Source organism: Capsicum annuum, chromosome 1 (genome assembly GCF_002878395.1).
Source record: "Capsicum annuum cultivar UCD-10X-F1 chromosome 1, UCD10Xv1.1, whole genome shotgun sequence".
In the NCBI taxonomy this organism is placed as follows: Eukaryota; Viridiplantae; Streptophyta; class Magnoliopsida; order Solanales; family Solanaceae; genus Capsicum; species Capsicum annuum.
Genome location: NC_061111.1, coordinates 96,445,035 through 96,461,217, shown reverse-complemented (window position 1 = coordinate 96,461,217; position 16,183 = coordinate 96,445,035). Strand labels below are relative to the sequence as shown.

At 35.2% G+C, this 16,183-nt stretch overlaps 1 protein-coding gene across 1 annotated transcript; it reads right to left on the bottom strand.

Annotated features, from left to right (window-relative positions):
- Positions 1–9,930: 9,930 nt before the first annotated feature.
- On the bottom strand, positions 9,931–11,852 carry LOC107877821. The gene is made up of 2 exons (XM_047406516.1): positions 11,565–11,852; positions 9,931–11,423 (listed from the first exon to the last, which is right to left on the bottom strand). Exon 2 carries the CDS (start codon positions 11,400–11,402, stop codon positions 10,320–10,322), a length of 1,083 nt encoding a protein of 360 aa, XP_047262472.1. The 5' UTR covers positions 11,403–11,423; positions 11,565–11,852; the 3' UTR covers positions 9,931–10,319.
- Positions 11,853–16,183: the final 4,331 nt, after the last annotated feature.

Below are 16,183 nucleotides of genomic sequence, written 5' to 3'. Positions count from 1 at the left end.
TTATAAGACAATGACTTTGGAGCTTAGAGGAAGTTAAGATTAGTATCCCTAAAGGGGATGTTCTAGAAAGAATTTAGTGTCTTCATTCAAAAGTTGCAGGGAGAGTTTTCCATTCATGTGCATAGTGATACCCCCAGTGTGCTGAATGTTGTGCTTATAGAGTTGATGGAAGGATATGTCCGCAAGTCTAGGATAGTGATCTTTGATCTAAGGGGGAGATCATGAACTGAGGTATATCTTGAATTTTCTCATGGTAGTGAGTTTCAGGGAAGAGTAATGATAAACCTATTCGTATTCTTGAAAATTCCTCCTACTTCAGTTTAAGATAATACAACAACAAGTACAACAACAACAACAACATACCCAGTATATTCCCATCAAGTGGGATTTAGGGAGGGTAAGTGTACATAGTCCATACTACTACCTCAAAAATGAGATAGAGAGGCTATTTTCAAAAGGCCCCCGGCTCAAAATAAAACAATGCTCAAAATAAAACAATCTAGACAAGGAATAGTCAAAGGACAAAATACCATAGAAATCAACATATCAAATAATAACATAGACAAGATACACTAAGTAGTAAAACAAAATAAACAACATCCTAAACTCATCCTAACCTTCTACCCTAATCCACCTCCTCCACAACTTTCTATATAGGTTCATGTCATCGATAAGCTGGAGCTGCTCTATGTTCTATATAATCACCTCTCTCCAATATTTCTTTGGTCTACCTCTATCGTTCTTGAACCCATCCCTAGCCCACCTCCGTACTGGGGCATTTACGCCCCTCCTTATCATATGACCAAACCATTTCAACCTCACTGCCCTCATCTTGGCTTCCACCGAGGCCACTTCCATCTTATCTCGACTAACCTTATTTTTAATCCTATCTTTTCTGGTACACCCATACATCCACCAAAGTATTCTCATCTCTTCCATCTTTTGGATGTGGGTCTTCTTAACAAGCTAATACTCTGCCCTATAAAACAATGTCGATCTAACCACCACTCTGTAGAACTTGCCTTTAAGTTTAGGAGAAACTTTTTATCACATAATATTCTGATGGAGAGCCTACATTTCATCTACCCTAGCCCAATCCGATGTGTGACATCTTTGGTAATCTCTCAATTTCCCTGAATTATAGACCATAGATACTTAAAACTATCCCGTTTATTGATAGAGTAAGTATCAAGCATAACAACCACACCGACTCATGAGACACCTTGCTAAACTTACAATCCATATATTCTGTCTTGGACCTACTGAACCTAAACCCTTTAGACTCTAAACCTTAAATTTAGCATTAACTCCATAACGAGTCTCATCAATCAACACCACACCTAAACCTTAAATTTAGCATTAACTCCATAACGAGTCTCATCAATCAACACCACACCATCTGCAAAAAATATATAGTAAGGAAACTCATCTAGAATTTTCCATGTCAAAACCTCTATCACCAAGGCAAAAACAAATAGACTAAGCATCTATCCTTAGTGTAACCCCATCAAGATGGGGAAATGCTTTGAGTCCCCTCCCTTGATCCTAACCCGAATCTTTTCTCCACCGTACATATCCTTGATCACCCTAACCTACACCATAGGAACACTTCTAGCCTCCAGACATCTCCAAAGAACCTCCCTGGGAACTCTATCATAGGTTTTCTCTAAGTCAATAAACACCATTTGCAAATACTTCATCCTTTCCTTATACTGCTCCATTAGTCTCTTACCAAGATAGATAGCTTTAGTAGTCGAGCTTCCTGGCATAAATCCAAATTGATTTTTAGAAATAGTCAAAATCCTCTAGAACCTCAACTCCACCACACTCTCCTAAACCTTTATAATATGACTCAATAGCTTGATACCCCTATAATTATTGCAATCCTAAATGTTACCCTTATTCTTATATAACGATATAGAATATCTTGCTCCACTACCAAGCTTTATGAATCCTCACCATCTTGAAAATTAAGTAGAACAACTGAGTTAGCCACTCTATAAGTGCCTCTTCTATACACTTACAAAAATCCATCGAAATCTTATATGGCCCCGTCTCTCTACCTCTAGGTATTCTACGAATATCTCCCTTAACCTCCTCAACCCTAATGCACCTATAATAACATAGTCATGAAACCTCTCAAATTCTCCAAATCTTCCAACACAATGCTAGTATCTCTTCCTTCATTTAGGAGATTATGGAAGTACCACTACTATTTCTTCCTAATCAAACCTTCCTCTACCAAAAATTTGTCATCCACATCCTTAATGTACTTCACCTGATCAAGGTCTCGAGCCTTCCTAGTCCTAACCTTGAAAAGTTTATACAAGTTTGTATCCCTACCTTTACTATCTAACACTGTGTATAAACTCTCAAAAGCAGCATCTTTATCCATCATGACCGCTAACTTTGCTTCTCATCCAGCAATCTTGTACTCCTCCCTGCTCTTTTATTTAGCCTTTTTTATTGTTACTCTCAGCCAACTTAGTGTACGCTCTCTTCTTAGACTCCACCTCTGTATTCCATCACTAATCCCTTTGGTGCTTACCCAAGTGGCCTCTCAAAACATCCAACACCTCTTTAGTTGTCTCCCTGATGCCACTAGAGATCTTATCCCACATGATATCAGTGTCTCCTCCACTATCCCAAGACTTCATCGCCATCAACTATCCCCTATATTTAGTGCACTGGCCAAAGTCAAATAACCTCATCTAATCCTTGGCTGATCCTCCACACATTTCCTTCTTTATTCCTTTATGATCTCTAAGTCCATCACCAAAAACCTATGCTGGATCAAAAGATTCTAACTTGATAAGACCTTATAGTCCTTACAAATACCTCTATAACCTTTCCTAAGGAGCAAGAAGTCAATCTGAATCTTGGCCATTGAACTATGGAAGGTAACCAAATGAACCTCCTTCTTAGGAAAGTTCAAATTAACTACTACAAATCCAAATGCCCGAGCAAAATCCAAAAGAGCCACTCCTTTGTCATTCCCCATACCGAACCCACAACCTCCATGCATAATATCATAACCCCTCAAAGAAGACCCTATGTGTGTATTAAAATCCTCTCCTATGAAAAGCTTATCATTATTGGGTATACCTCTTACCGTCTCATCCAAAGCCTCTCAAAACTTATTCTACTCTTCCTCATCCAATCCTACATGTGGGGCATACACACTAATAATATTCTAAGATGACCCTTCAATAACTAGCTTAATTGGCATCATCCTATCGTTGACCCTCTTAACCTCTACCACTTGCTTTCTAAGCTTATTATCTACTAAGAAACGCACACCTATCCTATTTCTCATGCTTCTTGAGTACCAAAATTTATAACCATCTACTACCCTTTCCTTAGTACCTACCCATTTGGTTTCTTGGAGACAAGCTATACTAATACACCGTTTCCTATGAATTTTCACTAGCTCTATTGAATTCTCCGATAAAGACCCTATGTTCCAATATCCTACCCTCAACCTAAGCCACTCTTATCATCTTTACCCTTCATTCTTTTTTCCCTGATCCTACCCTTGTGTTAGCCCATGACCCTAACCCCAACCCCGACCAAATCCCCATCCAAAGACATGACCCTAAGCCAACACCCTCTACCACAACCACCAGAGACACCAATCAATAACACTAAAGTACACAACCTAGTAAAAACTACAAACCATTTGGTTTAAAAGGATATTTTATCAATATCTTATGTATTCAAATAGTGCCTATGCCTAAGGTCCAAGTTCTCTATGTAACTTATGTTCATGTTTTGACCCTCTATTTTACATCTCAAATCCCACCTTGAGTAGTGCAATCAATATAATTTATAGTTGAATGGTGTTACTTCTATTCATGATGCTCGTACTCTAGTCCCTCAATTACCCTCCTTATGTTAGGATGATAGTGGTTCTGGAACCATAGCAACGTTTTACATAAGAGAGTAGATGTTCTTTATTCTAAAAGTTGTGGTTTGTTAACTTGATATGGGATGGGATGAACTTTTGTTATGTGAAATAGTTAAGAAGGGAATATGTGGTGAAAATCTTTGTGAAAGTGTTGAGGTGGCTGGTTTTTTATAAGGAGATCCATAAAGTGGGTATAGTAAATATAGGCTTGAATGTTGTGATTGATAGATACACAAACCAGTGTATTATATGGATAGTACTCATTGATTTATACTTGAGGTTACTTGATTCTAGAGATAAGATGAAGTAGTATTCTTGGAAGGATGTAGAGCATAGTGTCCCATAGCCTAAGCTAGCACCTTTTTACTCCAGGTTAGGATTTAACATGGAGAAAGTATGAAGTTAAACTCAAGCTCGTGTAGTTATGTGTTTCATAGGAGAATTATAAGATTAGAAATGGTGAAGTATTGTATTCGTAGCTTTAAGCATGGTTGAGAAGCATTGCTAAATTTAAGGGGCTATAAGACGTATCATTGGAGGTGGAGAAAGCTTCTATTCTTATGTACCGCTAAATCTTATTTCGTGTCTTGTATCAATCTTAATCAATCTGAGGATTCCTGGAAAAATTCATGCCTTACGTTGTTGTGATCATGTTTCATAGAACTCATGCCCAAGATCATATCTATATCAAGTCTCATTATCTCATGATTCGTGCTTATACGATTTACTTGGTGATGCCATAAAACTATTTTTCTTTGATGTCTATGTATGTCATGTTGAGGGGAAATTCATAATATGAAGTTACATCTTTATTCCGTACTTTGAAAGCTTTAATAACTTTCTACCCATCATTTGAGGACGAATGATTCCAAGGGAAAGATAACATAACATCCCATATTTTTGGACTAGAATTTGAATCGGTGTGGATCTACTATATAGGTATGGCATGCCCTCTATTCTCCATGATAAGAGTGTGGCACGATCTGTATGCTTCACGTTAAGGGTGTGGCATGCTCATGTTCCCAGAGACACTGAAATACACGTTTCTCTTTAATTTTTTTAGGACAAACTGGTTATTTCTACCCTAAATAATCCTATAACTAATACTAACATGATTTTCCTCATTCCATAACTCAAATACACAATCGTCTCCTCCCAAATTCTCAAGAACACCAAATAAGGGTTCTCCACCAAAATTCAAGCTCCCAAGGTCTCAAATTCAAGTTCCTCTTAATGTTTTCTCACCAATTTCATCATTAAGGGTCTGAGAAATGAATTCAAGTGTTCATATCAATTTTAATCTAGGGTTCAATCTTTAAAATTAAGGATTCAAGATTTTTCCAAATTTCTTTTGTCAAAAAGGCACATTGTACACTCTCTACTTTAATTATGGTATTATTGCATTATTTAGTATGGTATTTTGGTGTTTCGGAATGATTGAATTATCTAGGGTTGAGGGGTTTTCATGTTAGCACTTACATTGTATTTTTATTATTTTAATGAGTTATTCATGATTTGAATGATGAATTTGAACATAAATTATGCATTGTTACAATGGTGGAATTTGGTGACTTGGGTTTCACAAAGTTGATGAATTTGACATAGTAATAATATTAACCTCAATCCATATTGTAAATTCTGGTCTTGAAAAAGGATTCTACATGATTTAACTATCTTTGAAACTTTACAGTGCGTTAATAGAAAAGGATAAAATGGTTTGATATGCCCTTTGTGGCTATAGTTTTTGAATGCCCTTCCCTTGGTGGGTATGGTTTTAGTTTTAAAATCGAATATAGAGTCTGACGGTTAAATGATTTTGGTCTGGAATAATTGGATTATCTTTCACTCTTATTGGTATGACGATACCAAGTTGAAAAATACCTTAATAAAAGACTCCATGGTTAAAGTGTAGTCCAGGGGGACCAACACTGAAAACAACATTTGCCGACGTTAGGGGTCTATATAACCATTGTGTCAGGATACACACTATATTTTGGATGGCTACCACCTTGGTGTCTTTATCCATTCTTCGATATATGCGGCTAACATGGACTGGGGTCTTTTCGGTAGGGAGAGCCGGACCCATATAGCCCGTAGGTGCCTGGGATGTAGGTACGAGCTATATTGTTCAGGATAATATTTTAAAGTATCATGTTTCATGACCCTTGACCCTATCTCGGCATCCTATATATGTATAAGTATTGTGAATATGGTTTATGACTGGATTTTTTGTAAATGCATTTATTTTCTCCCTTTTCTTGGGTTGTAAGTCGGTACTCGTCGTACTGACTGCCTCCGGATGCTACATCATTTCATGATGTAGAATCTGAGGGCTTTTCTTGTGGTCCTATGCAATATTAGGTTGTTCAATATTCTTGTTGATCGATTGTGAAGTGGTGAGCCTCCACCCTTCGAAAGACCTAGTCCCTCTCTTAGTTTCAGTCATTATTTCAGTATTTTTGGGATTACCTCTGTTATAGTCGGGGGCATGTCCCAACTTAATTGGTATTTTTTGGATTAGAGGCTTTTGTGGACGGTATTGGGATGCTATTATAGTTTTGTTTTGACTCTCAAACTTTCTTCTTCATTTATATTCTCTCTTATTATTTTGGTTGGCTTTTGTTATTTATTATGATTGTGCTCTTGAGGTAAGGCTAAGGGGGTTGTCTCCGGCCTTGGTTGGCTTAAGATGCCCATCACAGCCAGGTCCGGGTTCGAGTCATGACAATTCTGATGGTTAAGGTTCAAGGAAGACGTCATCCTGTAGATGAGGCTACTTGGGAGGTTGAGTCCAACATGCGTAGTAGTTCCCCAGTTTTTTCACTGATTCAAGTATTTTCCTTGTCTTTAGCTCGAGGACGAACTAGATTCTTAGTGGTGGATAGTGTAAGGACTTGATTCTGTGCATATTTTTCCTTTTATGTATTTTGACCATTTTAATCCTCCCCGTGGTTGTAACATGATGTTTCTAGGGTATAGAGATGGTTGGCACGATTCGCAATGCAATTCAAAGCGATTTCTGCAAATTTGTGGTTTTTAGAGGTTAAAAAGGCCTTATAGTTGATTCTAGTTAGCATATGTTGTTTTGTGTGTCAGACGACAAAACGAGCTGTGCCAACAAAACCCGAACGTCGATTTTGGATTGATAGCGTGGTTGGTTTGATTTTATGGCTTTTTGATCGCATTTTGACCCTCGGTTTGAAAAATTATGAAATTGGGTCTTAGGGGTCCATTTTATGAAAACAACCTTTTTTCAAAAATTTGTTGTGGTCATGTAGTCCGAAACGCCGAATTTAGTCTAGTAGTATATTTCGTTTGTCTTCACGAGATTCCAAACGAATCTCAAGGGTTTAATCCACAACTTCGCATTTTTAGCAAAGTTGCTGTTACAACAATTATTTGGTGCAACCGCTTTAGCGATTATGGGACCGCTAAAGCGGTAGCTTCTTTAACAGCCCAGGCGAGCGGAGGCCAGGTGAGCGGAGGCCCAGTTGATAGCCCAAGTACCCCTAAAGTGGTCCGCATTAGCGTTAGGGGACCGCTTTTGCGGTATACACGTTTTGGTAAAAAGATTAGCCAACAGACGCAACATTTCAATAGGGAAATATTCAAAGCCAAAACTGAAATCGACATAAACAGACAATTGACTAATAGAATTGTTAATGATTTTGAGACATAACAAGTCTAGGATTGTTCTCAAAGTTCCAAGGACTGGAACAAAAATTACCAAAAGAGCCAAAGTGCATACAAAACAAACTAAAGCCTCTAATGCTATAACGAATCTTCCTCCTTAACTATAAATGCTTTTGATATTGCTCTTCTTAGGAAGCCCCTTTATCTGTAATTTTCTCCACCTCTTTCTCATGACATCATAACACCAGCATAAATCACCTGACTTGAAGTCCACCTCTATCTCATGACATCATACTACCAGCATAAATCCATTCAAAAATGTCGACAGCGAGTGTTGGATTCTCCAAAACTAGAGTATTTTGAAGAATCTAGAACGGATACGGCATCACTTTTGAAGAGTCCGAGCAATATATACTAACATTGTATGTGTTTACATGTCCCCAAATATAATCTTGGTATTCCAAGTTTTCTGGAACTTAGATTCGGAAAGTGTCAGATTGGATTGGTAATACTTCAAAAGAAATGTAAGTCGAGGTTTTGAAGTTGTTTTCATGAACAAAACCAATGCAACTTAACACATGACAAAAGTTGCGGGTCCTCAGAAGCCAGAAATATATCCACTTCTGATAATACAATATATCATCTAAATTAGCTCCCTCATTAGAGCTTTTCTATAAATGTAGCCCCCCCAAAAAAAGAAGAGGCTAAGTGGATTTTGTTACACAATGAATTGAGCTAGTGCATCCAGAAAAGACACAACTCCATCTGATGGTTTTCATGCTACAAATGAAATCCCAGAAGAACAACAACACCAATACAATCATATGCAATAGGGATGCATGAAGGAATCATCAAAACAATCATTTGCAAGCATATACTGCAAACGAATCATCAAAATGATATACCTATGCCTTTGACATTGGCAAATAAAAATAAGACCCCACAGTACAGCACTTGAGAGAATGATGCAACATATTCCACAGAAATTCTTGAGATGGCTCTAACTGTAATGCAAAATACAGCACAAAACTGTATTGCATATCGAACCACTTGTTTGGGACTCGGGTGTTGTTAACTAGATTGAACAATCCATGATGGACAATCAATCTGCTTTACACCAATTATGCAAGTGAAACAACTACAGATGCAGACTCCAAAGGCTGACAGTGCTTTTGTGATACAAAGTATTCATTTGCCTACAAAGCACCAACAATTGTTAGCACATATCCTTCCACAAAGTCTGCCATTTTTACCATTCCAAATCCCCCAAAGATCATGGCAAATCTACAATTACACTTAGGAGAAGACTTATCTTCAAGTATAAAACAAGAGATTGTATGATAACAGTCTGGCCGCTGGCGAATGGTGTAACTGAACACTTTTAAGGGACCCTCAAGTTTGGAATATTCCAGCCAAGGGAGAATTTTGTGGTTGCAAGAAACAGTTTTCTCACTTTTAAAATGAGAGTAGGCACTCGTGAATGATCCTTAATAGTTTTGCCAATGTACCTCATATTCAAACAACACTAAATGATGTTCAGCCTTTCAATCACACACTTGCAACTTTTGTTCAAAAGAAAGCGCCAATATATAATTAGTTTATGTCCGACCTAGGCAGGACACTAAACAAATGCAAATACCAGTGGTTCACTGTCAGAGCAATAAGGAACATGTTTAGATGTTTCTCAAAATTCATTAAGCTAGATTTAGAAATACCAGTCTTGTAATCAACTGATAATGCAGCACTTGTGTGTATGTGACACTAAAGCAGCTGAAGCCAGATGGATCAAAGGATAATGCAGAGAAGTTTTCAGTTCTTTGTTCGCATCTTAGTTGAACAATCAATCCCTGACTAAGTTTCCATTACTCAAATAACACCTTGCCAGTTCTCAAGTTATAAGACGTCCTCATCAATCGGTACTATTTTCCATCGATTTCCTAATGGCACACTACTCTATTTGGCTTCCGAATATTATGTCTAAAGACAAAAGTGACCATTTTTTTGTAAGTAAAACAAAAAATGTCGACATAGAGGAAGAGATGCATAAAAACAGTTTCACAGATTGCTACCTGGTATTACGTTCGTGAAGAACTGCAACCCCCCTCAAAACACACACATGCACAGAGAAAAATAGAGAAAAGAGCATAAAGTGACACTATTTTTCAGGTAAATAATTGTTAAAAGACATTTTCTAAACAAGAACATTTATGAAAGCTATTCCCCACAAAAAATCAATCATGGAGCTTTAAGGTCTCATGACATTCGTTTTAGAAAACTGCAATTTATTTAATTTTTATAGTTATTGTAAGCGTTCAATATGTAGCCAATTAACCACCAATAGCTGTATTAATTTTGCTCACAGCATAACATGCAGAGACAGATAAGAAACCTCAAGAAAACGAACTTCACGATATCTTTATAACCTGTTAATGATAAAACGTACATTGTTTAAAATTTTCAAATCTCAGCTGAATTTTTCAACAGATTATTACTGTGCAAAAATCCAAAATTACCATCTTTCAAATGATTTTCTTCTGGTAATATGTTAGCAGACAACAGTTCAGCAAAGAAACTTTTAAGATGAGTAGTCAACGAGGTTAAAACACAACTTATCCACTTTCAGCATCTGTTAACTTTCTCCAAGAGGAATTCAACTCATTCTTTTTCCTTTTCAAGATACGCACGAATTGAATGTGTATCCAGGCTTCACGTAGAAATTCCTCATCGTCAAAGCAACTTACCGTAATTTCAAGAGCCTTAAATTCAAATTTCAAGCATGTTATTGGACTTCTGCTAATGCTGAAGAAATTGTCAAAGCTTCTAGCACAGGTTGACTTTCTTCACTTGAGGTTTCCATTCTATATGATTTACAGCTGAAGTAGAAAACTGTACTCATCATGGAGTCAATAAGTATCACAAATGAGTACAATATTACCAAAAGGGGCCCTTCCCATAACCTCGAAGATCCATCTCCATAGCTTATTGTCTTCACTCTATGCTCAAATAAACCCTGCACAATTGCCATCCCGATAGTTGATCCAAGAAATATGAGAAGTCCAACTTGTGTCTGCCCCTTGATGAGTGAACTCGACTTTAACAATGCTTGTGGTCCAGAGTCATCCTCTAAAACAGATATCACAATCGCAATGTTGCATATAATAATAGCATTTGCTAAAATTATTGAGAAAATCATCCCTACTATCATTGCGGGGTACAGAATCAAGTCTGGAGGGAACCCCATAATCGAGAAAGCACTACTCACAGAAATAAGAAGTACAATAAACAACGTGAGACATCCTGCAATCACCACACACACCCACAAGTAAGTCACAACAACCCGCTTCCATATCTTGGTCATAATCACATAAAATTTGTGCGAATCAAATTTCTTCCTCGAATAAGTGCAATCAACTGAATAAACTATCGCAGCTTTTGACAACAACAACAACGTTACATACAGAGGGAAGCACATTACAGCTGAGATCACCACATCAGAGAACTTATGACAAGACTGCTTGATAAATGGCTTAAGTGGCAACCCACTTGTTTTAGCTACAAGCAATAACCTTATACTCAATCTCGTAACAAACGGCTGATAAACCAGTACATTAGATAAAACAACAGCAGACACAGGGCAAATTAACAATGCAGCAATTGTCATGAAACCTATCGAATTGTACCGCAAAATTCTCACAGTTTCCCTCAAAATCTCTAGTGCATTCAAAGTAAGAAACTGGTGAACCGTCTGTGAAACCATATCTGCTGATTCCAAATCGAATTTTTGACGATTTGGATCATCATTTTTACCTTCATTTGATGTAACTGAGATCACTCTAGGACTCAGTCCACTTGAAATTTCCATCTTTCACTAACCCCAGTAGTTCTTTACAAAAAAAAAAAAATACAAAAAAATTACACGTCCCTTTAATCAAGAATATCAAAGGGAAGAAAAGATACTGATTACCAAACTCGGATCTATTGGAATTCACTGTTTTTCAGCTCGAACAATGTAAAGAAACCTTACCCTGGACCTACTGACATTAAATCTTGGATCTGTTTCTACGAATTAGCTCCAAAAAATGTTGCCCAGATCTACATAAAAAGCATTTAGGGGAACAGTGAAATGGAAGGAGATGAAAGGATGAAAGATCAGGCGATTTGGTGGATGAAGAAAGGTATCATTATGATCAGAAGGAGGATTTGGGAAGTGAGTTTGGAAGTGGAAGTGCGAAACAGGGGTATTATTAGAGTTTGATTAAAAAAAAGAGAATTTATTAACGGCCTAGATGATGGTTTGCCGTGGTATGGTTACCTTGAAAATCATATTTATTTTCATGGTCTTCTGAAAATGATATGTTATTATTCTATTGTTTGATAACTATGAAATAAGACAATTTTTTGAACACTAATTTGGTGGTGTGGCATAGTTCTCTCTTTTTTTTTAAACTTTGCCCTTATATAATTTTATTAAAATCCATTATACCTTTTTACTCTTCTTAACTTTATATATTTTCTTCTTCAACTTAACTCTCTTCTTCACTACAACATTCATCTTCGACACCACCCTAGTAATTAATATAGTAATATCCTCAGAAGAAATAAGAGACGTTGCTACCCCATTGATGCCTTTTAGAGTTTTTTCATTTTCAAGGTTAGAATTTTCGGATAGAATAGATATAGGTATAGGTATTTTGCGAGGCCGACCACGACGGGGACGGTGGGAAGTGGAAGAAAGAGGTGGGTCGATGAACTCAACATAGATGACAGAGAAAACGACGTCATCAATATCCTCATTGAAAATTTATAACAAGTAGGGGTATTTTAATAAAATTACCCGTTGACATACAATATCATACCATTAATCCAAATAAAAAAATTATTATTAAATAATAGTGAACGATACAATCCATCCAAACATGGTACAAACTATACTGTACCATACATTATGAAATCATGGCAAATCACCATCCAAACAGGCTGTAAGGGATGTGCGCAATCTTAAATATAGGAGGGAGTATTTTCTGTTGGTTTTATTTTATTTGACTTATATATTGAGTTTTAATTTGCTATCCATTTAAATGAGAAAAGTGTTTTATTGTTTTTTTCACACACTATTTTTAGTATTATATAATTATAAAATAATATTACTTAAATTTAGAATAATTTAGACATGTGATATGAAATCATGATATAACGTTGAAGTTTTGTTTGAACATGCTATTTGAATTTTTGAAATGACAGAATACGTAGACATATCCATGAACTTTTTGACTTTTTACGTATTGTTACCTCAATTAGGCCATGTATATATTGAATCCTTTTATCAATCACAAACCGTATCAATTAAGCACAATCTGCTGATGTGACAAAAAAATATAAAATGCGTATAATACACACATCAATGATGTGGCAAAGTGCAAATCAAATAACAATACATGACATTTTAAATTAAAATAACCATAAAAATAATTTTTTAATATAATTAATTCTAAATAAAATAAAACCCATTAATACATCCACCCCCACTGCAGCCTACCCAATCCTACCCTCCTCCCTTCCAAACATCCCTTTCCCCGTCGTTTGAGCACAAAAGAGTAAAAAAAATAAATTAGTTTTTGTATCTTCTTATTCTTTTTCACTTATCTCTAAATTTTATTTCTTTTTTCATCAATGAAGCACTTCTTTTCATTTTTTTTTAATTTTTCTCTCACTTCTCAAACACAATTTTTAGTGAAAAAAAAGAAAAAGACCTCATCTTTACTATTTCATTTCTCCACCATAACAACACCCAAGACCTCACCTTCACTCCTTCATTTCTCCACTAAAACAATACCCAACAACGATTTTAGATGAAAAAATAATGAATTTTGAATTTTGAAAAATCAATAATAGGTTATTGAAGAACCAATCAAAATAAGCCATTGATTGAATGTTATTGTATACAAAAAAAATCATTGATTTCAAATGCAATTTGAAGGTATAAACTGTTATGTTTAAAGATTAATGGAAGAGGAAGATGGTGGAGCCTTGGCAGGGATACAATGGAGAAGAAGATGATAGCTATTTTTTATTCCTTTTATGTGTCATTTTTTGATTGGTTACTTTTTTTATGTTTAAATTTTTTTTATTAATTATGGAGTGTATTACATATGCCACACCATGTCAACGTCATGTCAGCAATTGTACTTAATTGACACGGTTTGTGAATGATATAAGGATTCAATGAGTACATGGGCTAATTGAGGTATCAATACGGAAAAAGTCAAAAAGTTTAAGGATCTATCTATGTATTCTTCCTTTTTAAATTATATTTTTCTCATAAATATGAAAATCCCACAAGTTATGAAAACTATTAAATTTTCTCAAATTTGCTATTTCATTTGTTATACTGTACTGGTCATTCTCTCGATTTTATTCGTCTCATTGAAGATCTTTTTATAATCGGGAGATCCCCAAGGGACAGTGTGCACAGTTAGAAATTCGGTGGATAATGGACTATACCTCTATACTTTTCTACTTAGATACCAGGCTTTTTTTGAAGGCAGAGTTTGAGCCTGTGCAGGTGGGCAGCCCACATATCACAAGCTGGGGACTTTTTTTTTGTACTAATTCTTCTGTGAAAAACTACTAAATTTTTAGAATAAATCTTGTATTTTCTTTCTTTCTTTATCTTGTATCTATTCTGGTTGCACTGCTCTAATTTTTTTTGGTGTATTTGATTACCTTACCTTCTGTGCTTTATTACGGATTTGGTTATTATCTCGTGTCTTGAGCCGGGGGTCTATCGAAAACAACCTTGTTACTTCTTCGGAGGTAGTGGTATGGATTGCGTACATCTTACCCTCCCCACACTCCACTATGCAGGAATACAATGGATTTGTTGTTGTTGTTGTTGTTGTTATATAATGTTATCAAATGAGCAAACTACAGTTAACAAATATGATATCGTAATGTCTTAAGACACTACATTGATAAATTATATATCTTCATAATCCTTTTATAAATAAACTAGTTACTAATAGCCCGTGCAAGGCACGAGCCCAACAAATACTTTTTAAAATTTATTTTAATTATTGTGATTTATATTATTTTTTAAAAATATATAACAAATTATTTGTTTTTAGATATTTTAAGTTATTAACTATTGTAATTTATAATACTTTTTATGTAATCTTCAAATGCTTAGATGATCATAATAATTAATTATGAGTGATAAAATAAAGTTACGATTGAAGCAGCGAAATAGACATGTCTTAATGACTCACAACAACTAATTAGAAGTGATATAACAAAATTACTATAAAAAATATTTGCGAAAAATTTTAAATGGTCATAATAATTAATTAGGAGTGACATAGTAAAATTACAATTGAAACAGCGAAGCAGACATATCTAATTAGAAGTGATATAACAAAATTACTATACAAAAATACTTGGGTGAAGAAGTTGAAGCAGATATATCATAAATATTTATTTTACCTTTTTATTGAATATTAATAATTTTATAATACATAAATAAAATTATAATAATTAATTTGAAATGATATAATAAAATCACGAAAAAATAGCTTATTAAACAGGCAGGAGAAGCAAGCATGTATACGGAGCCCTGCCTACTTCTCCCCCTTTTCCCTCTTACTAGATATAATGTATGCTGTTATAAACTTTCAAGTACACACAATTTATAAAGATCCACTAATCAACAATAATAGTATCTAGTTATTCTTAAATATATTCCTTTTAAGTGGTACGAACAATCTCTGCGACGCGAGCATGAGTTTATTCTTTTTTTATTTTTTGCAATATTTTAAAAAAATAATTCTTTTTCAAAATATAATTTTATGAGTCAAATTTTGTATTTTAAAAATTTAAAATTCTAAATCATGACTTTTTAAGAATTTGAGATTTCATCTAATGATTTCAAATCGCATATCCAAACACTGATTTGGAATCATGACATGAATCTTCAAATGCTTTACTTAAGGCCTGTTTGGCCATGTGATATGAAATCCTATGAGATGTGTTAAAATTTTTGCCTGGACATGCAATTTTAAAATTTTTAAGTCTATTTTTTCTCATAACTATAAAAATGACACTATCCAAAGTCCCATGAATTGTGATGCACCTACCCAAAATCGACTGTGGTAGGTAAGCGTAACTCAACTCATTGATAAAATGAATAAGGGTAAATATATTTATTCGACAAAATATATGACTCAAAAAAAAATAGTATGAAACTCCAGAACACAGCTGTCACAACTTGAGTGTACATGAGGTTCTCTAATACAGAATGCCCACAAATCCAAAAAATTACATGATTGTCTAAAGAACATCAAAATAAGACAATGCTACGATAGATGAAAACTGAAATGATTCTCGATCAGGAAAGCTCATCACTGTAACGAAAGTTCCAAAATTGCACGATCAAGGGCCGCAAGGTCCTCTAGTACATGGAGTTACACCGAAATAATGTAGAAAAGTAGGAGTGAGTATAATCCACTTATATTAAATAAGCATCATAGCTCGACAAAGCTCGAGTAGAAAACTGTATCGAATAAAGAATATTAAAGTAACCCTGCAAGCAAAAAAGTCCTAACATTTCAATATTAAACAGTGAAAATCTTTGTAATGACTTTTAGCCTT